Consider the following 27,078-nt stretch of genomic DNA (forward strand, 5'->3'; position numbering starts at 1 on the left):
GCAATTTCTTAAAAGATAAATCAGAGGTTTTATATCTTTTGATTCTGAAGTAAAACACATTTTTCCATTGTTTATGTGTTATTCTCTCTGATTTTGGTTTTAGATTAGCTTCATTGTACTACTATTGTCTTATATGTTTGGTTTTTTTAAAAAATTCACTATTTGATATATTTGTTTTAATATTTGTTCTTGTTTTAGCAGGTAAAAGAATCATAATTTAATTTTTATTAAATGAGTATTAGAAGTATTCACTAAACTATTAACTTGTAATATTTTTAAAATTCATTTTGCATGTCATATCTTCCATTAACATTTGGAATCTTTTTTAAAGAAAAGAAATATATATATATATATATATGTATATATACATTCTTCATGTATAACAAGCGCTTTGCTGAAGACCAAATTAATTAACTGACACTTTCCCTCCACTCTTTCCCTTCCACAAGAATGAGGTAGCCACTGACGAAATTCCTAGCTTTTGCAACAACTTTGAAGGCTTGTGGTTACTTACAGTTTAATAAAACCATATCACTGAATTTGGCAGCAGAGATGGGCCCTCACACCCAATACTTAAAGTTCTTGTTGAGTATGTCAGTTTAATAAACATTTGCTATGTGTAAGGCTCTGGGGAGTAAGGAAAAAAAGTAAATAGCTTTTCTCCTGTAGGAATTTACATTCATTCCAAGTGCAAAATACTCTGCTATACTCTAGAATGTTGTGTTCTAGAAACATGTTTTTGTTTTTTCTAAGAAAACTTTCCAGTGTTTATGATTATATTATATAGGTTTACATACTTTAAAATTGCCTGTAAGAATTTAACAAAAATATTTTGTATTGTATCTATTTCTAGAACAGTTATTAGTCTTTTTTTATATCATAGACCTTTTTGGCAGTCTGAGATAGATTCCTTTTCAAAATGATGTTTTTAAATGCATAAAATAGAATGCATAGAATTATAAAGAAAATGATTATATTGAAATATAGTTCTTAAAACATTTTTCAAAACAAGTTGATGGGACTCCATGTTAAAAACCTCACTTTTATAAGTAAATCCAGTATCAAAAACAAGTAGCTATAAAAACCTTGAGATACAATATGACAAAATCCAGGAAATAATGACTGAACACTGAAGCTCTTCAGTCTGAAAGCCTTCAGGTCTTTAATTTAACAGATTGGTGGTATTATATTGACTTAAGTTTAATTACACTTTTTTTTAAATCAAAGATTAACTCTGTGAGTTACAGCAAATCTGTTTTGTTTCATAAATATTTGGTAAATAATAATTTCAATATTTATAATGGTGGCCAGTTTTTATAATTTTGCAAATTTTAGAAAAATTCTTTTAAATTTGTACTTGAATTGTAGATATGAACCTTTATTTTGTCCAAGCCTTTGGAGAAAATATGCATGGCTTCATTAAGGGGGAAGAAAGAATTGCCTAGTTCCCTAAATTGAGATTGAGGTCTACTGACTTGCTAGATTCTGAGATTAATTCTTCCTCCTGATACCATCGTACCAAATGCATTGACTTGATGCTCTCTGCAGGTGGTTGAGGCAAAATCCATCTGTTCTTTTTCCAAATACACTCATGCTTGCTGTCTGTATTTAAAAGATGCAGACCTTGATGGACAAGCAAATGGAATTTCATGGCCTACCAAGTGTAAAGACCTTTGGAACTGGGTTATTGCCACTTGTTTAATGTGTCACACAAACTTTTTTTTTTTTTTAACTAGTATGGAGATCTTTATCAGCTTATAGTTTGAGAGAAAGAAAAATAGGAAATGAGGACTTAGCCTTGAGGCACATTCATTTAAAAAAAAAAATCAACCTTTAAGTTTTTTGGGGGGTATAATTGTGGCTCTTCCTCCCTAGAAATGGCCTTGCCAGATGACATTATCCATAAAAGTGATGTTTTGGGAACCATCCTTTTCATATAAAAGGATCCTGTGGTTATTCAGAAGTTTAAAATGTACATTTCATCAGACTAAAGAGTACCTATACTTCTCTGCTGCCAAATTTAGAAGATTACTATATTAAGAGAAATAAATGGGATAACAGAAGAAAATGCCAAACTAACCACTCTGCATGGGTGCGGATCTGAAGTTATGTTTTCTTCTCATTCTTCTTTTTACCAACTCTGGGGCTATGTGATGCTTTTTTCTTTGTTTTCATGGGCCTTTCCTTTATCCCTGTCACTCCCTGTATGGGTAACTCTAAAACTTTTCCTCCGTCCCCTCCCTTCTTTGCCCCTTCCCCAACTTTTGTATGTGCTTGTGGGTTTGAAACCCTGGGACATTTGTAGCCTCGTACAATAATAGCGCTCGACTTGTCCCTCCTGTTCCTCCAGGAAAGGAAGTTCTTCAAAGGCTTCTTTGGAAAAGTAAGTTTAATGCCCTGTTTGTGCTTGTTGTATAAGGAGTTACACCCCTGGTTTAGCACTCCATATATCTCTGTTATGTGTTTCAGTTTTACAAAACTTATAGTAACTTTGGGGTCAGTATGTTACTACTCATTAATCATTTTAAGGATTGACTTATACAGTGTTTGTGGACTAAAAAGTAGGCCTTAATAAGTGTATTTAATACCTGGATGTCAGATGTGCAGAGTAATCAAATAGTCCCAACAGAGCTTAGGAAATGGTTTTAAAGTTATGATCATTCACCTTAAGACTGGTTATCAAAGTATCTTGAGGAGGGGCTTGATCTAGAATGACTCTCAATATGCCTCCCAGGTCTAAATTTGTTTTCCTTTGTTCCCTACCCATAGTATCATTTCATAAACTAACAAAACTAGACTTTCTGTTTACTGTTCAATATTGAAAAAGCAACTTCCAGATTTTGTCATCATGAATTCAAAACTAATTTTTTTAAAAACCATATTTAGCCAAAATTTTTAAAAAGTATAGAATTCTGGGAGTTCAAAAGCATTCTGTTTTGGAAGTCTGCCTATGTTTTAACATTGTTACCCAAGAAAAATAAGTATTTACTTATGGCTCATTATGATGCTTATCATTTATATTATGTCCTTTATGAGGACCTCTCCAAAGAAGGACTGAGAGTATATAATCAATTAACAGATTCATTTGTAAAAGAATACCATTCCATGACATATGGTAAGTTTCTGCTGTTTTATTTATAAGACTTTCATCATTTACTTTTGCCAGGGTAGAGCTGAGTATATCATAAAACATTTCCAAAAAAAATGTATCATTTGATCTGAATTTAAATTTCTGGACTCATTATTAATATGTTCATATAAACTATTTAAGCTGTTAATGTTTTCTTCAAAAAAAAGTTACTATATTAAGTTGATCCATTTTCTTAATCAAAGAGACATCTTAATAATCACTTTATTTTAAAAATTTTTGACCCTGGGGTCCCTTTCATACTTGCTTAATCTAAATTCATTTTAAGAAATTTGAGTTGGGTCATACAGTTCCATTTATGCTGGCATTTTGAAGTGAAAGGTCAAATAATTTGCCTTTGCATGTCATAGGAAATTTTTGGCTAGGAGCTTGAATATCAGTCATATTTAACTATTCCTTAGTTCAAAAGAAGGTTCAGTTGGGCAACTAGGTTCTGCAATGGATAGAGCCAGACCTGGAGTCAAAAAGAGTCATCTTACATTCAGATCTGGCTCAAAGCCTACTTATGTGACCCCTGACAAGTCATTTAACCCTGTTTGCTTAGTTTCCTTAGTGTAAAATGAGCTGGAGAAGGAAATGGCAAACTCCTCTAAGATCTTTGCCAAGAAATCCCCAGATAAGAGTCATGAAGAGTTGGCCAACTGAAAAATGAATGAATAATAACAAAGGTTCGAGACATCCATGTTTGGAGGGGATCTAATAGTTATGACATTTTGTCTTAATTATTTAATTTCATTTTGATTCAGCAGATATTTTATTCATTTCTGATAAAGTGCAGTTCCAGAATGATAGGTTCAAGGATTTAAAGTTTAAAAACAAAACATAACAAACCCAGCCTTTAAGGACTAAGGATTCTGTTGGAAAATAAAACATATAGCCATATATATCCCAAAGAGATCTTAAAGAAGGGAAAGGGACTTGTATGTGTAAGAATGTTTATGGCAGCCCTCTTTGTAGTGGCTAGAAACTGGAAACTGAGTGGATGTCCATCAATCGGAGAATGGCTGAATAAATTATGGTATATAAATGTTATGGAATATTATTGTGACCAGCAGGATGATTTCAGAAAGACCTGGAGAGACTTACATGAACTGATGCTGAGTGAAATGAGCGGGAGCAGAAGATCATTATATACTTCAACAACAATACTATATGATGATCAATTCTGATGGACATGGCCTTCTTCAACAATGAGATAAACCAAATCAGTTGCAATAGAGTAGTAATGAATTGAACCAGCTACATCCAGTGAAAGAACTCTGGGAAATGAGTGTCAACCACTACATAGCATTTCCAATCCCTCTGTTTTTGTGTGCCTGCATTTTTGATTTCCTTCACAGGTTAAGTGTACATTATTTCAAAGTCTGATTCTTCTTGTGCAGCAAAATAACTGTATGGATATGTATACATATGTTGTATTTAACATATTTAACACATATCGGTCTACCTGCCATCTGAGGGAGGAGGTGGGGAGAAGGAGGGGAAAAATTGGAATAAAAGGTTTTGCAATTGTCGATGCTGAAAAATTACCCGTGCCATATATCTTGTAAATAAAAAGCTATAATAAAAAAAAACATATAGCCAATAATAAATATGAAAGCTTTTCAAAATATAGTTTCTAATAGAAGTACCACAGCCACAGTACACATACAATTTCTCTTTTCCAATTTCTTACACTTAGCTTAAAATAGACGTAGATGGCATAATTAGGAATAGGAATTACATTTACATTGGCACTTCAGTTATTCAACCAACAAACATTTATTAAACCTTTACTTTGGCCAAGCACCATGCTCAGCACTGAGAATACAAAGAAAAGCATACATTCTTGTGGGATATAAAACATGTAACATGTCGGTAATTAGACACATAGAAAATGTGTACAAAGAAAGTAAAAAGTAAACTGAAAGGCCAGAGCATTAAGAATTAGGGAGACCTGAAAAGGCCTCCTAATGAAAGTGGACATTGAATTGGATCTTGAAGACAACAAGTTAGAAAAAGTAAAAGTCAGAGCATTCCAGGCATGGGGGGAAAGGCATGGAGAGGGCATATCATGTTAAAGAAACTCTGAAAAGAACAGTGTTGCTGTGGAGCATAGAGTTCATTGATGAACACATAAGGTATCATAGACTAGAAAGGTAAGAAGAGACTAGTTTAGGAAAAGCTTTAAATGCCATGCAAAGGATTTTATATTTGGTCTTAGAAAATCAACAAAAATTGTTGAATATTGTTTATATTCTGCGTATCACTTTACAAATGCAAGCAGTTGTTATTCTCTTTATTTACAATGGTGACATAAATTCTCCCACAGTATATGCAGCTAGATGGCACATTAGATAGAACACTGGGCTTGGAATCAGGAAGTAAGTTCAAATGTGGCCTCAGACCCTTTCTAGCTGTGTAGTCTTGGTCAATCACTTTACTCTTTTTGACTCAGTTTCTCATCTGTAGTATGAGCTGCAGAAGGAAATGGCAAACCACTCCAGTATCTTTGCCAAGAAAACAGTCAGACATGACTGGAACAACTCAACAAAATATCATAATTAACGAAATATTATATTAAATTATTTTATTACATTGTACTACTTGTGCATATTTTGTGACTAGAAAAGGGCAGGCACAGATGAAACTATATTTTTATTATTTCTATAAAGCTAATTTGCAAAGATTTTCTGTAAAGCAAGTCAGAGAATACATTTCATCCACACAGATTTTCAGGAGCTTTCTAAATTTTTTAACATTAAAGTTAAATGTCATCTTTGTTTAAAAAAAAAAAAAATCATCTCTAATAAAAGTGCCTCTCCCAGCAGTTAAGTAAATCATGCTATTATTTACTAGAGAAAGCTGTTTACATTTTGGGCAAAATGTTAAAACACTGCTCTTGAATTTGTTTTCAACAGAACTTGTCTAAAAGAAGTTCTCATAATGATCTTTTGGGGAAAAAATAATGAATTTTTCAAGAAGTTTTTTTTTTCTGTCCTAATAAATAGATGGATCTCTATTGTGTAACAAAGCATGATTTTAAAACAAAGATTTTCATTAGAAGCTTTTTAAACTTGTTATCAATCATCATAGCTATGTGCTGAAAAAGAACATCCCAATTCTTAAGATCTTTGCATTATTTGTATATTGATGAGAGCTGATAGTGAACACAGCCAAGGATGGCTAACTGACGTCAATTAATCATAAGAACTGCAGCTCTTACTAGTTCAGAAATTATAATCTGAAAGTATTAATTGAGATGGACAATAGGTACTTTAAAAGACATAGCATACACCTTTTTATAAATAGGAATGAGAAGTTTTGGACTATTCATCCTGATCTTGCTTACTGTTGCTAAGAGTCTCAGATCTGCCTCTTCTGAGAAGCCTCTTAGTCCTCCCTCCTCCTTTCTCATTGATATTACAGGTTTCAGCAATGTAACCTAAAACAATTTAGATTTTATCATAGAGTTGTGCTGCATCTAAATATTCCTCTCTCTGTGATAAGATTCTATTTCTAAACCCATTTCAGAAGGTGAGAACTGAAGAATTAAAGTTTCAAATTGAAGACTCAAGAGTTACTTACTTTTTTTTCCCCCAGTCTTTGTGTACATAGCACACTGTAGATACTTGATAAATGTTTGGTGACTGATTCCAAGCCCTCTGCAATCCAGCTTAATAAGTTTTTGCTGAACACATCATTTAACTACCTTACATATAGTGTCAGCAATGCCATTCTTGATCTTTGCCTTCTGAAGATTGTCATATTCAAGTAAATCTGACAGCCCAAGATAGGCACACACACATATGCATTAACAAAATCACACTCACACAAACACATTATTGCAAAATAGGCACATGATACATTAAACTTGAAGTATATTTTAAAATAAATTTGTCTTTATATACTTAGCAAAGATCTTATTCTGATGCCCTCTTGGTCTCAGATACTTAATAGCTTGTGACCCTGGGCAAATCAACTAACCTCTGTTTGCCTTAGTTCCTAAATTTATAAAATAGAGAAAATGATAGCACCCACTTCTCAGAGTTGAGATTCAAATGAGATAATAATTATAAAGCATTTAGCACAGCATATAGGAAACATTATGCAAATGTTAGCTATTAACTTGTTACTGTGACACAGAAGTCACACTGTATACTCAAAGACTGTGTCAGTATAGCACAAGCTAAAAAAGGTGTTGAAAGGCAAATGCTTCTTGTCCAACGACAATCTACCAAGTTTGGAGAGGCTCATTACAAAGTTGGCATCAAAATGATGATCTCTGCAGCCATAGCAACTTTCAAAGACCACCTGCTATGTTACAGAACAGTTGTGTTCTGCGTTTTTACTTTCTCCATACAGATCCTTGTGGTATTTGAAGAGCCAAACCATAACATTGCCTAAGTATCATTTCTATCTTATGGGAAAGGACAGAAAAATGAAATTCTTTGTTCCAATTCACATGGTTAAAAATTTTTTATTTTTTATTTTTAATTTGTGGAATGAAACAAACATTTCTATATAGGTTCTAGAACAAAGTTCTATATCACCTACTTTTATAACCTCTGCTTTGAAAAAGCTTCCTTAACAATTCAGGACAAAGTCAGCATTAAAAAGCTAAGTCCTCTAGCCACTTTATTTTAATTTAAATTTCTAATATAATCTAATAACCATATTACAGGACAGTTAGATGATACAGTGGATAGAGCACCAGCCCTGAAGTCAGGAGAGGCTGAGTTCAAATCTGATCTCAGACACTTAACACTCCCTAGCTGTGTGACCCTGGACATGTCTAACCCCAATTGCCTCAGCAAAAAAAAAAAAAAAACATATTATAAACTAGAAGAAACACCCTATCAGTGTACACTGCTGTGACTTAAAAGTCTTACTATCTACTTTAATTTGTCTAAAAATACTAAAAAGAAGAGGAATATTTACAGTGTCACCATGATTTTTTTGTTTGAAATAACCAAGCCTTAGTGTAAAAGTCACCAAAATAATTGACTTGAGTTTTTTATGTTCTATTTTGCTAGCTCTGATTAATTCCATGCCAAATATTGTTTTATTCAAATCATTATCATTATAGTGTTTTGAGACTATTGCTTACTTGTATCAGATTCTAGGGAATAGAACAATTAGGAATAGCATTTTATTTTAGTATTATGGAGTTGAAAGGGTTTTTTTGGTAAGATGAGGTGTCTGTTTTATACATTCTTAAATCAAATTTCCCAGGTTATTCTTAAAGGCATCATTTTCTGTGGTGAGAGGACAATAGTTCATTGGGGCTTAAAAGTGTATCGTTATGCCATGTTCATCTTTAAAATACTTCCTTTATCAGAAATGTTTAGCTCCTATTTAAAAAAATGATGCTAACTTTTAAACTTTCAATTAGGGAAATATTGCACAATTCTCTTTGGCACGAAACATACATATTTAGTGCATATGTAACTCAAGTTTACATGTTTCTAGTGACTTTATTGTTGTTTCTGCAGAAAGCATTTGGAATTAGCAGAGTTCTCCAGTATGTTTTTAAGGCAGCTCAAAGAAGCATAAGCTAAAAGTTTTCCTCATTTATAGACTTAATCAGGCACACGTGTCCATGAAGTGCTCAATATGAATCCAACCTTTTTGTTACAGTGTGGTTGGTGAATGATGTATTGCACCAGAGAACATTGTGCTATTTTTTTCTCTAGGGAAGGGCAGAAAGTCAGACATTTCATATAAAAACCCAGTGAGAAATATGCAAGAATGTGGACATGGAAAAACAGGAGATTTTTTCCGATTCTTCTTGATAGTATTATTTTTCATATATGTCAGAACATGTATTTCAAAGAATAAAACAAAAATAAGAATCCAGAAAGAGCATATCTAATAAAGTACAAAAAAGATTAACGTCATACAGGAAAGGGTGTGGGGATTAAAATAGCCACAAGGAGGAAAAGGGAGGGTATGCCAGACACACCCTCATTTAAGGAAAAAGAATCAAGTCCATTCCCCAGTAGATAAGTGGTCAAAGGATGTGAACAAACGGTTTTCAAAAAAGAAGTACAAACTATGAATGACGTCATGAAAACATGCTGTAAGTCACTGATGGTAAGAAAAATGCAAAGCAGAAACAGCTTTAAGATTTCACTTTACTGCATGCATATGAAAAAGATAGGAATAGTCAGTTTTGGAGGAGTTTTGAAAAGACAGGCACATTAATGTTCTATGAGTGGATCTTTGAGGTAATCTAGGTGTTCTGGATTTCAGTTTGGAATTATGCAACAAAAAAGGACTAAACTGTCCATACTCTGACTCAGCAATCTCATTATTGGACGAGTACTACAAGAAAGTAAGCGTCAGAAATGAAGATCCAATACCATATGAATGTTAAGGAATATTATTGCTCTATAAGAAACGACCAGCGAGATGAATACAGAGAGGCTTGGAGAGACTTGCATGAACTGATGCTAAGTGAAATGAGCAGAACCAGGAGATCATTGTACACTTCAACAATAATACTATATGATGATTAATTCTGATGGACGTGGCTCTCTTCAACAATGAGAGGATCCAAATCAGTTCCAATTGATCTGTAATGAACAGAACCAGCTATACCCAGAGAAAGAACACTGGGAAATGAGTATGAACCACAACATAGCATTTCCTCTCTTTCTGTTATTGTTTGCTTGCATTTTTTTTTTCTTCTCAGGTTATTTTTACCTTCTTTCTAAATCCGATCTTTCTTGTACAGCAAGATAACTGCATAAATATGTATACATATATTATATTTAACATATTTTGCATATGTTTTGTATATAACATGCATATGTTTTGTATATTAAAAAGCTATAATTAAAAAAAAAAGAAAAATTAAAAAAGTAAAACCAACCATGGGGGTGGAGAAAAAGGAAGATCCAAAACCAACCAAAAATATTGGCAGGTCCTGTGGTAGCTAACAACTGGCAAAACAAAAAAAAAAAAAAAAAAAAAAAAAGAGGAGGCCCATCAAGAGGGAACTGGCAGGAAAAAAATCTATAAGAATGTAACTGTAGTCCTGTTGTGCAGTAAGAAATGATGAATCTTAGGAATACAAAGCAACACAGGAAGGTTCATATGAATGATACAGAGAAATGTGGAAGATCAAAAAAAAGCCTCATAACTACAACAAAGTAAATGAGAAGTTCACTAAAAGAAAATTACATTCTTGATTCATAAAATCCTAATTACCTTGTAGAATGAATAATGAAACATAACTCATCCCTTCAAGGAATGAAAAGATACTAGGACAAACTTTTGTCAGCTTTTGGCTCTAGTTGTTTTTGTTTTATGTGTTCAGTCTGAAGGTAGTATGGGAAAGGACTGTGATATAGAAATATATTTAAGAAAAAGAATTAAGAGTTTCCCAGAGACAGTAATCCACAAACTGCGTTATAGAGTTAATTAGAATAGACCTTAAACTCCTCCCCCTCCCTTCACCTAGTCTTGATGCCTCTAGCCTTTCTGTTGGAAGAAAGTATAAATATAACTCTGGTGAAATTTTACCGTATCGGAAATGTTATCTTTTGAAATTGTACTAATAGGCTCTTCAAGAGTGGTAAGATTTCACATCAGAAAGTTTTGTTGACCATGCAAAATAAAACTGAAAACTTCCTTTCATGTCAGTAGGAATATGAATTCCATTGGTTCCCTTCATGTAAGGCTGTTCCCTTTTTGGTTCTTCTACAGATTCTGAAATGGAAGGACAATGTGATAATTCTGCCCATCACATTCTTGCCTTTTCATCATGAATTCAATCTTCACTATAGAAATAAGGATGCTCTCTTTTCTGTTTTCTGGGTTAGGGATGCTTCCTTATAGACTTCAGTCACTATGAAGTTGGTGAACTATTCCTACATTAGAAAATGCTTTTTCCAGATAGGTTCTCATCCCTTTCTGTATGTGTTAGAGGGAAAAACAAAACAAAACAAATTCTGAATTCTTTCCCCATGGGATACATGTCTTAGTTTGGGACTGGAAACACTTGAAAAGCTTTCCCTTCCACTTTATCTCATAGGCTACAGTCATCTCTCTGCTCTGCAGATGGTCTGCAGCTATAGTTTCCTAACATTTCATAACTGTTCCACATAGTTTGATATTGTGCCTTGTGTTTGTAAGGCATTTTACTTTAATGTCTGCTCTATTAGTTTGTAGTTGCCCCCATTTTAGGGCAATGATGCCCAGGGTGTTGTTATTCTATGCATACATTTAATTGAAGCTGTGGCTTCTTTACTGATTTTGAAAGAATACCAGTACTTAGTTGGTAGTTTAAGTAATCATATAATTTCACACTCATAAATGACAGAGTAAATGTCATCTAAGGCCCTTCTCTCTATTTTATGTATAAAGTAGCTTGTAGATAAACTGATCAAGAAAAATAATTCAATGACTCCATTCAAATAAGTAATAGACTCAAGGTTTGAAAGAACCTTAGAGTTCATCCAGTCCATCTCAACTGAGTTTTTTCATATATCCTGACAAATAGTCATCCAAATTCTATTTGAAGAATTCCAGTGAAAAGCAACCCATTACCTGATATGAGAGCTCCATTACACTTGTGGGCAGTTTTGATTGTTACAAAAGACCATTTTGCTTGTGGGAAGTTGAAAGCTACTTCTCTCTGACTTCTACTCATTCACCTAGTTCTTCTCTCTGGGACCTAAAAGGAAAAAAGTTGATTCCTCTTCTACATGATATGCCCTTTAAAAATTTGAAGCAACCTATTATGTCTTCTCTAAGTTAGTCTCTTGGCTAAACATCTTCACTCTTCCATGGTTCTCCAATTCCTACATAATTCTAATCATACCAGGCTATCACTATCTTGATGAAATGTGCCGGCCAGAACTAAGGGAGATACTCTAGCTACATGATGTGATCAGGGTCACATCCATTATTTGAGAGCCTCTTTTCTCTCTTAATAATTCAGCCAAGAACTACATTGACTTGACTTCTGTGTCACATTGTAGACTCATGTAGTCCATGGGCCTCTAGCACAAACTGAAGTCATTGTGTCTTCCCTATCCTATTCTTTACTCTTATTAAATTTAATCTTTGTTTTCTTATTTTAACCTATGGTCTTTTAAAATATCCTCACACTTGTCGTTCAGTGTGCTTGCTGTCCCTATCTGAAAACTGATACAAATCATTTGCACTGCCATTTATTAGCTGTGCAATCATGAATAAGACAGTTCATCTTGCTTTGAATGCAATTTTTTTCATCTGTAATATGTGGTAATCATATTCATGCAGCCTACCTCACATGATTGTTGTGAGGAAAATGCTTTGTAAAATTTTAAAAAGTACTATCTAAATGTGAGCAGTGATTATAATTACACCTGGAATACATCTCAGATGTCTTCACCAGTTTATATTATTATTTAAAAGGGGAAAAGAACTAGAAGCTAGCCAGTTTACCTATGAGTCTTATAGTTTTTTTTTTTTTAAACTTTTTGAAACCTGGGTTAGTTTACTACATACAATTCCTCTCTAAATTTGGCCAGTAATTCTCTGCCCTGACCTTCTGGCAACTATTTTGTATTCCTTTCTGACATTCATATTAAAAATCAACTTTTATTCTGTTCATAGCATTACCAATGAATTTCTCACATATTGAGGACAGATTTTGTTTGTGGATTATACATTACTTTTCTCCATTTAATTCTAAATATGCAATTTGCTGATTGGGTAATTTATAATAAATCCAATACTTGTCTCCACTTACTCCAGTGTCAGATTATTTAAACACTCATTTGATGGCTTCTTCTAAGCAAACAGTACTGTTGGCTAAGGTAGAAAACAATTTAAAAGCCAAACATTGTTAAGGAGTGAACAATTGAAATTCACAGCAAACTGAATTCCATTTCCTGTCATTGACCCACAGGTTGACACGATGGCTTGACAAATGAAGTTTGGTGATTTAAATTCTAAATTAAAGCAAGGCCTTTCCATTCCATAGAAATCATATTTTGCAGAATGATTTACTATGTTTTATGAGTCTCTGTTCTCTCTCGATTTTATTCATTTTAGTGATTACTCAGTTTTGTTGTCATTGTTAAAGTAGAAAGTATTGAAACAGTAGTGTGAAAATAATTCTTAATGTTACATCTACAATTCTGCTGCTGAATTTTTTCTTACCAATACCTAGAGTGTCAAGTGTTCTTTAAAAAAATATGCTTATACCATTAAGTATTTTCAAACTCTCCATTTTAAATACAAAACTGTTCTATTTTTCCTTTGACACTCTTCTGCTGGATCTTCTGGTCTTCTGACTTTAACCCAAGTCCTGTATTGTTCACTTTTAGAAAAGCCTTGCTTTTATGGCTATGACATTTTTGTGATATACTATAAATTATATGCCCCTTATGCTGGCCTGGCACTCAAGGAAGACTCATCTTCCTAATTCAAATTTGGCCTTGGACATTTAATAGCTGTGTGTCTCTGGGCAAGTCACTTAACTCTTTTTACCTCGGTTTCATCATTTGTAAAATGAACTAGAGAAGGAAATGGCAAACTATTCTGGCATCTTTGCCGAGAAAACCCCAATTGGGACCATAGAGAATCAGACATGACTGAAAAACAAATTTTAAAATTAATGTTTCAGTGTTTGAAGAAGTGATTGAGCTTGAGATGGATTGAAGATTGTGGCTTTGATGTGGCTTATGAAGATTGTGGCTTATGAGTTACAATATTTAGGAATCATTGATTGGTAAGCTAGTTCAGAGCTTGAAGATAAAATCCAGTGGATTTGAATATGATCAGAGATCCAGTTTGCCCAAAACAACCCAGGCAAGAATGGAACTGTAGGACAAAATACCTACCTCGTTGAGGTAGCAGTTACTTTGCAGACCATAGTGACTGAAAAAGAATTTAACATTTAAGAACAAGACTGAACAAGAAAAATTCCATGAAATTGTTGGGATATTATGGCAGACAAAGCCTTTTATTGACAAAGAAATGTAACAATGGAAAACAAATGGAATGTGATTTCATAAAACACATATGTTGCCCATAAAATAAGTACCATTTTTGAGATAGCCTAGTAATGACACAAAGGAGTATTTTTAAGGCTATATCCCCACATATGCAGAGAAACCTTAGATTGTTATCCGAGTAGAGACTGGTTTTGTGTCACTTTATTCTCTTAAGAGAGTGCAGTTTAGTTGTTTTAAGATTTCTTTTCTTGTTCTTGTTCTTGTGACAGAATCCTACTATGAAGTTGATGTATTCCATCTCCAGTCACCATTTTATATGATTTTGTTTGTACAACCCCTTAAAACGGATAGGACAAAAAGCTATGAAAATGACATTTCAAACTCTCCCATTGCCTTTCAGAGAAATCAAATGCCAGTCTAACATTTCTCCTAGCAAACAAATTAAATTCATATTGTGTTAAAGATAGATTTCCAATAACTGTTTTCAAGTGATCTTCTTGAACCTCTAGTTGTCACTACCCATTTGATTTCTCAATTAGAAAGGGATGAATATTTCTGTGCTCATCTTCAAAAAAGTAATTGTTAGATTTTTTTGCTGATTAAAATGAAAATGTTGACCTGGTTGTCCCTTCTATCATTAAATCCATGATGCTATGATTCTGCCACACACACTGGGGGTATTAGGGGTTGTGGGACTGGTCAGAACCCAAATTTAAACCTGGTATGTTATTACCTTTATCTTTTAAGTACATTTTTAGAAGCTACTTGTGGTGTAACTCCTTATGTATTTAATGTGTATCTTACTCTTGTTTTTTTCTTGGTTGATGTTTGGAAATGGGTGAAGAATCTAACCTTAAGTTCTTTGCCCTTGACTGAATGTGATAACCTGGTTTTGATTCCACCTATATCCTCCCCTCTTTACTTAATTTCATATTATTGTTTTGCATTGTGTTTCTAAATTACTGGCTTTGGCTTGGTTTTCCCTGAATGTTTTTGCAGTCTGGTTTGAGTATCTGGCTTTGGGCATCCCTCCTGAACTTCGACTCCATCTGCACTTATTGTTGTGGTTCTTGGAAAGCACAGCTGGTTTTTTTTTTTTTTTTTCCCCCCTCAGGAAGGTGACACTATTTGTTAATATTTTATATGTGTATGTGTCTTTCTCTTGTCTTCTCTTGAAAGACTGGAAAAAAGGCCGTGAAAGCAGTCCTGTGGGTTTCAGCAGATGGACTCCGAGTTGTGGATGAAAAAACTAAGGTTAGATTTGTCGAAACTTAATTGTAATCATTTGTGTATTGTGTGTTCTTCCCTAGTGATCTGGTCTAATTTCATTAAGCTATTGTAGTCACTGTACATCCTTCCGCTGTGTCCAAAGTTCAGCCCTGTGAGGGACTTTCAGCATTCATGAAGCCAATTTAGTTACTCGTTACCCCCTTAAAAAGCAAATTTTCTCAGCAGTACACTTCTGGCTTGTTTCACATGACAGAGAATGTTTGTTCTGCCCAACATTAACATTTAATGTTAAAATCTGGATCTTTTTTTATTCCTATGTATAACAAAGCTGCTATCTACCAGATACTTGAATTGTGAATTTTTTTCATTTGAATTATGACTAACCATGTCTGAACCTGCTTGTCTTTCCTTCCTGAATAGTATATTTTGAAAAGTGATGTTTAAACTGATTAACCTGCTTTTTTGCCAGACATTTCTATTAAGACAAATCTCACAAACCTGGAAATTGGTTTATTTTGTAAACATTTATTTGGATCCCATAAAGTATATAAGTACTCTGAGGAGCATTCAGTAAATGGGAAAAAGCATTCCCACAGGATTGGTCTTAACCTTGACATTATATGGTTATAGGTATGGAGAGAAGAAAAGTCAGAATTTCTGCATTAAGGGCAGAATTGTTACAAAGATACAGGAAATTTTGAATAAAAGTCTCCCAAGAAATGGTCAAAGGTCAGAAATTTCTTATCTTAAACATGACCTCGTCAATTATTTAAACCAAGAACTTACCTTTGCTCTGGAAGAAATGAAGACAAGCTTATTAGATAAAGATTGGTTTCTTTTAACTACATGGCTTTAATGTGCCCAATTTGGTTGATTATTTAAACCTTTTACAACAAAAATTGCAGTAATTGAGTCACTTTTTAAGAGGTTGACTCTTTCTCCCCATACCAAAACTAAAAGTGAAGAGTAATCTTAGAGATATATTGTTGTTTGCATTAGCAGTCATTTTTGTTTAGATTTTAGGTAAGATTATGGGTGTTTTTTCTTTGTGCCATTCCTGCAGGAGCACTGACTCTTTGGAGTGGTACAATACATCGCTTTACAGTTGGGGATGTGATGCTGCTCCCTGGTGGCCCAGTACAACATTACCAATAGTTTTGCTCAAGACAATATAACAGTGATTTGGGCAATGTCTGTTCCAAAAGAAATAACTATTTTCACAAGTCACAAGACCATATCTCATTTAAGTAATGAATGGGCATGATTCTAGACCTCACATATTTTCTTTCAAAGTATCTTTCCTTGAAGTACTTTTTTTGGAAGCCATTTGGTAATGTATTCCTTATAGAATTCAGTAATATTAGAATATAGATATTCATATATAGAATTCATAAAATTCAAAGTTCAAGTTCCTAAGAAAGAGAAAAGGGGAAAAAGGATCTGAAGTACAATGCTCATCAGCAAGACAGATTGCTCAAAGCATAAGACAACTATGGAAAGAACACTAAAACTTTACAATTCAACCCGAGTCTGAATCCTACTTCATCCTCTGCCAGTGTGATCTTGGAGAAGCCACTAAAACTTTTTAAGGGGCTGGATCTCGAAGGTCCCCTCCACTTCTAAATTTGTAATCCAAGCCTTGCCACCAAACCCAAGAATCAATCCTGGGCAGGAAGATTCCATCCAACAAATGGATGGAATGATGCCTGAGAGCAAACTTAAGAAAACTAAAACTATAAAAGAGATAAGAAAGGTAACTGACCAATCAACAAGAATTTAAATGCCATATGCAAGTGGACTTGAAGCCAGGAAGACCTGGCTTCAAGTCCTGTCCCTGACTGTAATCTTGTATAAGTTGCTTAAGTTCTGAGTTCTAGTCTAAGTAAATCTTTAAGAGTATACATTGAGAAGATGCCAACCTGCATTGCTAGAGGGAATTTCCTTAACCAAGAATTTCCTACACCACAGAGCTAGTCCTGACTTTTGCTATATGCTCCAGGTCCTGAAACTCAGAACTAGGGTTACAAAGACAAAAATGAAATGAGTTCTTGCTCTCAAATAGCTTGCACTCTGTTGGGAGGCAGAGAAAATAAGTTCACAAATAAATATACACATAATAAATACAAGGTAATACTAGCAGAAACTAGAGGGACTAGGGAAGGCTTCATGTGGAAAAGTAGCTTTTGGGGGACAGTTTGAAAGAAATAATGGATTCTAAAAAGTGGTATAGTGAGTGCATTCTAGGCATGGGGGCCTGACCAACTGGTACAAAAGCCTGGTGACAGAGATGAACTATCCAGTTTAAGGAACTGCAAAACTTAGACATAGTTGTCTATAGAGAGCAGTGGAGGAACTCATTGATGGAGAGCTGAAGATGGGGATGGAGTCAAAGTAAAGATGATTATGAACTCAAACAGCTTAGAGAAGCTGAGAGGAAACAAAGGAACATACAGAAGAATTACCTTTGGAAGAAGAAATTTCATTTCTTAATTAGAGACTGGAATAAAGGAGGAGAGAATGGCAGATGAAACGGCATTTCAGAATGTAGACAAAGACAGAAAGGAAAGTCCTAGTAAATGATATCTTGTATTATCAGTAAAGTATGAGGAAGCATAATCTTTCCTTAAGAGTTTAGTTAAGAACCTGTGGGAAGCTTTAAGAGATAAGAAGGTTTAGATAATCTTTGTGCATAGTGGGATAGAAAATCAATCAAAGAGGAAGGAGTATTATTAATAAAAGGATTCTTTTTTTGAACTCTAATGGAAAAGTAGTTAATTTTTTTTTAAAAAGTTTTTTGGCAGAGAAGGAAAAGTCCTGGAATATTACCTCCTCCTCGCTCCCCAAAGAATCCAAACAACTGTGGCCATATAATAATAATGAGTAAAAGTCCCTTGTTGAAAAAGGGAGTGCTAAAATGGAAGGAAGATTACCATTACAAACAATAATGCTTATCAAACCTAACTTTATTTAATCAGTTTCCTTAGACTATTCATAGAAGGTTTTACAAAACCACTAACTGCTGTTTTTGAAAAACATAAAACAAACAGAAGACTGGAAAAGAGCAAGTATTATATTCATCTTGAAAGAGCGAAAAAGGATCTTTCAGCTCAACAATGGTACTTGGGGAAATGCTACCCCAAATCATCCAAATTAAGTAATATGCACTCACTAAAAGTAAGTTTCACCTATATGGTAAACAAGCAATCCCTGCCAAGCGAAGAATGAAATTCATTCTTTTCTATGAAATCTAGAAAGGAGGGGGAAAACATTTTATATATATATATATATATTTTTTTTTTTTTTCCCTATAAGAGGCAATTTTTATCATGCAATTAGAAAGATAATAGTTTAAACCATTTTAGTGATCCCTAGTTTTTTACAGGACATCTCTTGGGCCTCTTAAGTGTGTTATCAAAGCAGATATTCTTTTGTCTTGTGTCTTTTATTCACCTTTGATTTTATCCTAGCATTTCAAGTATGAAAATTCCAGATTATTAAAAACATCATCAGAAAGTTTCAAAAACTCAGCATTTTAAAAACATTTCAGATTATACTGTCAGTTGAAATATCTAATTAGAATATACCTCTTAAAATGAAGTTAGTAGCTTAATATCAATTCACAACAGGGATAGAGAAATATTTTCTGCCAAAGGCCATTTAGAAATTTATAACATCATTCGTGGGCCATTCAAAATTATCAACTGAGAGAACTCAAGCAGTGGTTGTTGCACTCTTCTGCATTCTCTGCAGTTGCAAATGATTGTGCAGAGCCTTATACTACCTATGGGCCTGACTGGACATTCCTGACCCCTGGTTTAGAGGAATATAAACCCATGGAAATCATCATTTAACAAAAACTGGAGAAAAAGAAATTCAGTTTACAGTCACTATAATTCAAATAACTGAGTAATAACCTACCAAGACAAAAGCATAAGTCTACATAAAGATAATTATTAACAGAAACAAAGGAGAATGAAATAATAAATCAATCACATTCTAGATTGCCAAAAAATTGAAGATCTTTTATAAATAAGATTAAAAGTCATCCATTTTGCATATATTAGTTGAATTCTCTGGTCTTTCTTTTTACTTTCCTTGAAGCAGTCAGCTAATTCAAATGACCTCTTGTAAATCTACAATTCTCCTTAATATGTGTGTTATATATACAAACTTCCAAAGTACTATTTTATAATACTATTTTAAAGTACTATTAATAATAATAGCTTTAATAACTTAAAATTTCACTGAGCCTTATGGGATATCCTGTATTCCACATGTTTATACTTATAAAAGTGTATAAAATACAGTTTTGAGATATCCAATCTTTGTTCGGTCATGGACCATTTTGACAGTGTGCTAAAGTATATGGGATAGACATCTCAGAATAATGCTTTTAAATGCATAAAATAAAATACACAAGATTGCAAAAGATTATATTGAAATGAAGATGTAATTTTTCCTCCGTCTATATTCATGGAACCTCTGAAATCTATTCATGGACCTAAATTAAGAACCTGATCTAGATAATAGAGCTATAACCTATAAATGTTTACATTTTGTTTTTATATCATGATTATTTTAAAGTGTAATTAGTTTCATTTCTATAGATATTAAATATAAGCTCTATACAGGCACACGTGCACAGATTGGATAATGTTGTTGCTCACAAAAATTCATAAAAATTCTTTCCTGTGATGCTCTTGTCCTAAATTTTATATGCTGTAGAAAACAAATGTCTCCTTTCTTTTGATTAGATAGGTAGTAGATAGCCAGATTTCTAAGCATAGACTTCTTTATCCCATGTTAGAGTAAAAGCATTTGAATTTAAGTATTCTAAAATTAATGAAACCTTTCTTTCCTTATGCTTCAATTTTCTAGGACCTCATAGTTGACCAGACAATAGAGAAAGTTTCTTTCTGTGCCCCAGACAGGAACTTTGACAGGGCTTTCTCTTATATTTGTCGTGATGGCACAACACGGCGTTGGATTTGCCATTGCTTCATGGCTGTTAAAGACACGGTGAGTTATGGCAGCTTATTTTTTCATATGTCCAGAAAGCAGGTTTTATCCAAATTTGATTAGTCATGAATTTCCTTCCCAAAAACACAGGTAAGAAACTAGATGCTATATCAGCTACTAATGATAAGAGTGCCCAAAAAGAACTTTTCTCCCATTTGGTCAAGTTACTTTCACATAACCTAGCAACACATTCAGTAAAGTGATTGGTAGACATTCAGAATTTGTCTATGGTTACTGGAGATTAGCTAAAAACTCATGGTGGTTTACATCTTTTTTTCATTTGTGTCCTCTTTTTTTATATACTTTAAGTGTTTTTTGGGTTTTTTTTTTTTTTTAAGAACTAAATATTTAATTTTCATTTCTAAAATTGCTTTACCTCCCCACCCCACACTGCGAAGGCAAGATAAATAAAACCCATTACAAATATGTATAACATACAAAACAAAAATTCCTGCATTAATCATGTCTGTATTCCTTCTTCCTCTACTCCCTCCTCCCCCCCAAAAAGGCAAGAAAATGAAAGAAATAGAAGAAAATGTGCTATAGTCTATATGACCTCAGATCCTCAGTTCTCTTTGTGTAGGTGGTAACATACTCCTGTGACTACATAAATTGTTCTTTTGGTTTTGCTCACTTTAATTTATATCTGTTTATACAAATCTTTAATATTTGGATTTTAAAAAATTTTTGCTTTTAATTTGACTTGTTGAACAATTGAACTCAAACTAGGAAGGAGTTCTTTTAAAAAAAAAATGTTAATTTAGCAAGAGAAATTGCCTTCTTTTAATAACAGTTTTAGCCATAGACAGTAATGTAGCTACCAGAACCCAGTCTGGGAGGGAAAAATACTTCTGCTCTTCTGGAACTGGCTTAGCTCAAAAGACATTAAGCCAACCCCAAGAATGTTATAGAGAGTAAACAGAGGGACAACATGCTTTTTTTGTCATTTTAGACTTCAGAAAAACCTCAACATGTATTTGTTTATCATTTTGTCTATACTTTCAAAATCTTAAAAAGCTTCAGGGCTAGGATTATCTTACTTTAATTTTAGAACAGTTTGTACCTCAAAGTCTTTCAAAGTTTCTTTGATTTTCCTAAGAGGCTTTTTCTGCTTTTAAAACTTTGGACCTCCCGCATATTCTTTTGTATAAATAATAATTTGGCCGTATTCACATGAGGTTTAATTCCCAGAATTCCTCAGTGATCTTTTGCTCTTTATTATTAGCTGAGTGATGGGGCAGTTTGCTTGACTGTCAATCTCCTAGGCAACTCTCTGAGTCTATGTAAGTTACAAACAAGTTGCTCATCAGTGTTGGTTGATGGGGTTTCCAGTTTGGGAGCTTCCTACACTGATAAAACACCAGGTTCTGGCAAAAAATTAATTTTATGTTATATCTTTGTAGCAGATGTATCATTTTGTTGAAGAAATAGAAGAAAACTTAATCAGATTCAGTTAGCTAATAAGCACTGTAACGTTTCTTAGGGATAATAGGAGTTTTTAGAGTGATAGTCATATAATGTCTAATATTATAAAATTCATTTAAACTTGTCATTGCTAGATGTGTAAGTTGAGGAAAAAGCTGCCCACATCTATAATATATGGGACTCTAGGTATGACCCTCTGCCCATAAACATTTTCCTCATTATTGCTGGTGTCTACAGTGGTCCCATCTCTTCTATATATGAGCCAGATAGCCTTGGATAGGTCAGGTGATATTTCTGAGCCTTCCTTTTCTTTTACAAAATGAGGGAGTGGTTTCTGGAGAGCAATTTGGAACTGTGCTCCAAGGGCATAAAAAATCATAAACAGACTGATTTTAGAAAGACCTGGAAAGATTTACATGAACTGATGCTGAGTGAAAAACAAAACTAGGAAAACATTGTAGATAGCAATAATAAGATTGTTCGATGATCAATTATGATAGATTTGGTTCTTCTCAAAGATTCAGTGATCTAAAGCTATTTTAATTAACTTGGGATGGAAAACGCCATCCACATTCAGAGACAGAACTGTGGAGGCTGAATATAAATTAACACGTAATATGTTCTCTTTTTTAATTGTCTTTTTTTTCTCATGGTTTTTCCCTCTTGTTTAATTTTTTTTTTCTCCCAACATGATTCATAATGGAAATATGGGGAAAATGAATGTATGTGTATGACCCCCCAAAAAAATATTTTACATATAACAAGGAAAATAAAAGTTAAAAAATTTAATTTAAAAAAAATGAAGGGCTAACTTTTAGGCCCCTTTCTTCTATGAAAATCACTTAACAGGAGATAGATTGTGACATTCTATAATTAGAAAGTTCATAATTCACTTTCTTCTAGGAGAAGGAATGCAGTAACTTGAATTCATAAAGTTGTATATTGTTTATAAAAAATTATGATCTTACTGATCTACACAAAAATCTGTCTTATTACTCACAACTGGAAGCTCTTCTGCTCCCAAACTCTGTTCCATCCTCCTCATAACCTTTTGAGGTAAGAAGAATATTGGAAATTCCACCTTCTCAGCCCAGAGAAGTTGGCAGCAGACTAAAATTAGATAGAACTTTGCCCATCCACTTCACCTGCCTCACCCCCAGGCAGGCAAAAAGCAGTTGAGTGATCAAAGTTCAGCATCCCTGGCTTTTGTCTTGACATCTCACCCTATGGAAACTGTTAACAATGCTGTCATTGATATAATGAAGGAGCCTAGATCTCTCACATAGACTCTAATAGATAGCTAAAGAGGACTCACAAATGAAACAACAGTAAAAAAAAAAAGAAAAGACTGGTAAGCTCCTCTAACCTCTCCATAAGCACACAAAAAGGAGGCTAAAAGAGATAACACACCAGGAAACCAAACTCCACTAAGGGAGATAATTTTTGAATCATCATATTCCCTAAAAACCATAACCAAGCAATTGGATATTATTGTTTTAATAAATTATAAAAGGAAAAATACCCAGATCTGTTGGATCAGAAGGCAAAGTTGAAAAAAAAATTCAGTAATCACATCACTGAAAATACCCAGAAATTTCATATTCATTTTCAGAGCTTCCATGTCAAAGAAAAAAATACTTTAAGCAGCCAGAAATAAAGATTGCAGATACCAAAAAATTATAATCAGGACCACATAGAACTTTGTGAAGTTACATCTTAAGAAAAGAAAATCTTGGACTATAGAATTTCAAAAAGCAGAAGAAAACTGCTTTTACAAACAAGAAATTTACTCAGAAATAAGTGAGCACAATTCCACAGTGAGAAAAAGATAGAGTTTTTAATTGACTGGAGGACTTTCAGGTATTTCTAATGAAAAGTATAATTTTTAAACTGTAAACATGAATCAAGAGAAACCTTGAAAGAATAATTTTGTGAACATCAGCTTCCATGAATTTAGCAAAGATGTCCACTGTCAAGGTTAGTCTTTCATAGTTATAGAATATTTACAGTAACAATTAGACAAGAAAAAAAGTTGAGGAAATAAGCATTGACAAAAAGAAAACAAACATCACTTTTGTAGATAGACATGATGTTTTAGAAAACTAAAAATTTAAATAAAAGTAATTTAATTAACTTTAGTAAAGTAACAGAATATAAAATACTACATCCACAAAAGAATCATGAGTCTTTTTATATATTGCCAATAAAATTTAGCAGGCAGAGAGAACAAGAAATTCCTATCAGAGGAACCAAAGAATGTAAGATGTCTTACCAAAACATGTAGGAATTTTATGAATACGACTACAAAAAAGTTTTTAAACACACAAGACAGATTATAGGAGAAAAATTGGTAGTGTTTGGTTATGCCTTGCCAATATAATAAAATTACAATCCTATCTATTCTAAGTTTTATCTCGATATGCACCATATCAATTATACTTACAAAGGATAACTTTATGGTACTAGAAAAAAAACATCAAAATTTCTTCAGGCTATTTTACTCTAAACTCCTTTTCTCAGTCTAATTCCCTAGAAAAAGTCACCTACATTGCCTAACTCCACTTCCTCCCTTGTCTCTCCTTCCTCAACTTTTTGCAATCTGGTTTTTGACCTAGTCATTCACCTGAAACTATTTTCTTCAAAGTTACAAGTGATCTCTTAATTTAAAAATCCGATTATCTTTTTCCTCTCTTCTCATTTTTCTTGACCTTTCTTACATTTGACACTCACCTTTTTTTTCCCTTCATATTCTATTTTTGTGACACTGATTTTTTTCTTGGTTCTCTTACCTATCTGACCTCTCCTCAGTCTCCTTTAATGGCTTTTTTCTGTATCACAGTCTTTGTGTGTTCTCCAGATTCAGATTTCTATCCTAGGTTAACTTCACTTAAAAAATATAACCAGTCAAGATAATCATGATTCCCACCTCTTGGCAAAGAGATGATGAACAGGAAGTGTAGAGTGAGACATTTTCAGGCAAGACCAATATGTGATGTATTATTTGACTACACTTGTTAGAAGGGAGAACTTTATGGAGTGTGTTTGGGTTATGAAAGGGGGTGGGTATTAATAATCCCCCAAAAAAGAATAGAAAGAAGTATCAATGAAACATTTTTTTAAATACACAGAAAAGAGCAGAAGAAATTTCAGAAGGGGATAATCAGAGTCATTTTGATTTTTCTATGAAAAAATTAACATGTACTTTAAAATAAAAACAAGCTGTATATAGTAGAGATTTATGGTGTCCTATACAAACCTTTTTCTGTTTTTTTGTGTAAGTAAATGTTCACATTATCAAGTTCATCTGGCATTATCAAGTTCATAATAACAAAGGATATTTTCAAAATGCTTTTTAATTGTTTCTCAAATTGTGACATTATCAGATAATTTCCTAAAAGTAGGTTCTAATGTAGGAAAACAAGATGGATTGGGCAGCATGTGAAATCACTAAACTCCCTAACTAATAATATATAGTTATGACTCAGTGAAAAGACTTGATTATGACATGCAATAAAAGTTTTTTTTTAATTTATATTGTTTTTTTAATGTGTGCCAATGGAAAAAGCAAGAACATTGATCCTTAAAAATTTGATAATGGTATAGAGTGGATGGGTGTATATTGGTTTTGAAATTGATTTTTGAACTTGGGCTTGAATATAACTAAGTTTCTCTTGAGTAAGAAAATACATGATATAATGGAAAAGTATATACAGAAGTTTCGGAGAGAAGGGTTACAATCTCAACTCTGTGACTGACTAGCTGTGTAATTTAATTTAAGCTCTCTGGGCCTCAGTTTTCTTACCAGTAAAATTGAAGGAGAGTTAGACAAGCTCCAGGGTTCTTTGGCTATCTAATATTTTTCCTACTTCATAGATTTTGTGTTGTTTTTTTTTCCCTACAGGGTCAGCCTTACCTTCAATTATTACAATATATACATTTTCTTTTTCCTGAACTCATTAAATTTCTGGTGTCAATACGTACTGGGTTCCTGTGATTTGTATTGTATTTTCTGTTACATTCATTTCTTAAAATTACCTTAGTAAAACATCTCATTGTTCTACTTATTCCACTTGAAGAATGCTATATAGAAACTTTAACTACCTTTATGATGCTTCCACAAAACCAATATTATAAAGGGAGAAATAATGTTCTAACCATTTAAAAGCTGTTGGTTTTCAATAAATGGATAAGTTCATAATGATCCTTTTATATAAAGCTCACAAATTCTTTTATTACAGTTCTTCATTTTAAAATAAACAATTAATAAAACATAGTAAAAAATGAGAGGTAATGTGTCCTGTTGACCAGACAGTAAGCCTGAGTGTCAAGAGCAAGTTGAACATAATAGATTGGCAGTTTCATGTGCAATCATCTTCTTTATTACACTATACAATGAAAATGCTTGTTTTATTCCATAAATCAAAAATTAATTTTTAAAAAGAAGCAGCAGCTTTATACTGGATTCAGGTCCTGCCCTCTTACACCTACTGGCTTTTTGGTCATTTAATCTCTGTGTTCCATACAAACTCTTTTAAGTTTACAGGCAAGGTATGGGTAAGAAGTTTCCTCACTAGGACTTCTCCTTGCCAATGGATGATTTTTTCCCCAAAGTTAATTACCCTCTATTTGTATCTGTATTTTTTTAATAGGCCCCAGAAAAATTGTAGGAGAAGTAGTAGTATATAAAAAGAACTCCTATGGGCATGTATATTTGAATCCATTTTCAAATAAAATAGAGATTATGAATATTAAAGTGCCAAATTTATTTCCTATACTTATTCAAGCTAAATTCTTAACAAAAAGAAAAATCCTTTTTTTTTTTTTTTTTTAAAAAGCCAGGATCTGAGATCTTCTGAGGTGACAGGAGACTTAAGTTTAGACTCCCTCATATAAAGAAGTTTATTTGTGGCTCTTTAATAGGGTTAGTTGGAGCTTCCAAGCCACTCCTTACTACCTTTTACAAAGTTTTGATTTGCTTTTTAAACTCTATTACAAAAATGTAATGCCAGTACACTCTTTCCTTTTTACAGGGAGAAAGATTGAGTCATGCAGTGGGTTGTGCTTTTGCAGCCTGCCTGGAACGGAAGCAGAAACGGGAGAAGGAGTGTGGTGTGACAGCCACTTTTGATGCCAGCAGGACCACATTTACCAGAGAAGGCTCTTTCCGCGTCACCACAGCTACTGAGCAAGCAGAAAGAGAGGAGGTCATGAGGCAGATCCAAGATACAAAAAAAGGTACGGTCTCACTGTTGGGCATTATTCACAAGTGCACAGACTTGGGGAAATCCCAGACAAGGTGTTGAGGAGAAATTGCTGGCTCTG

The 27,078-nt window shown here is 33.5% G+C and overlaps 1 protein-coding gene across 7 annotated transcripts in view; it reads left to right on the forward strand.

Annotated features, from left to right (window-relative positions):
• Positions 1–27,078, forward strand: part of NUMB (NUMB endocytic adaptor protein) — a 94,534-nt gene that overhangs the window by 59,210 nt on the left and 8,246 nt on the right. For 3 of the 7 annotated variants that reach the window (XM_031952562.1, XM_031952563.1, XM_031952565.1), the window contains exons 3-6: positions 2,306–2,383; positions 15,262–15,336; positions 20,191–20,331; positions 26,787–26,991. In XM_031952562.1, coding sequence (XP_031808422.1) covers positions 2,306–2,383; positions 15,262–15,336; positions 20,191–20,331; positions 26,787–26,991 — 499 coding nt within the window. The remainder of the gene's footprint in view (positions 1–2,305; positions 2,384–15,261; positions 15,337–20,190; positions 20,332–26,786; positions 26,992–27,078) is intronic. The other 4 variants (XM_023502290.2, XM_023502297.2, XM_003756264.3 and 1 more) reach the window with 2 other exon arrangements.

The sequence above is a fragment of the Sarcophilus harrisii genome, chromosome 2 (assembly GCF_902635505.1).
Source record: "Sarcophilus harrisii chromosome 2, mSarHar1.11, whole genome shotgun sequence".
Lineage (NCBI taxonomy): Eukaryota > Metazoa > Chordata > Mammalia > Dasyuromorphia > Dasyuridae > Sarcophilus > Sarcophilus harrisii.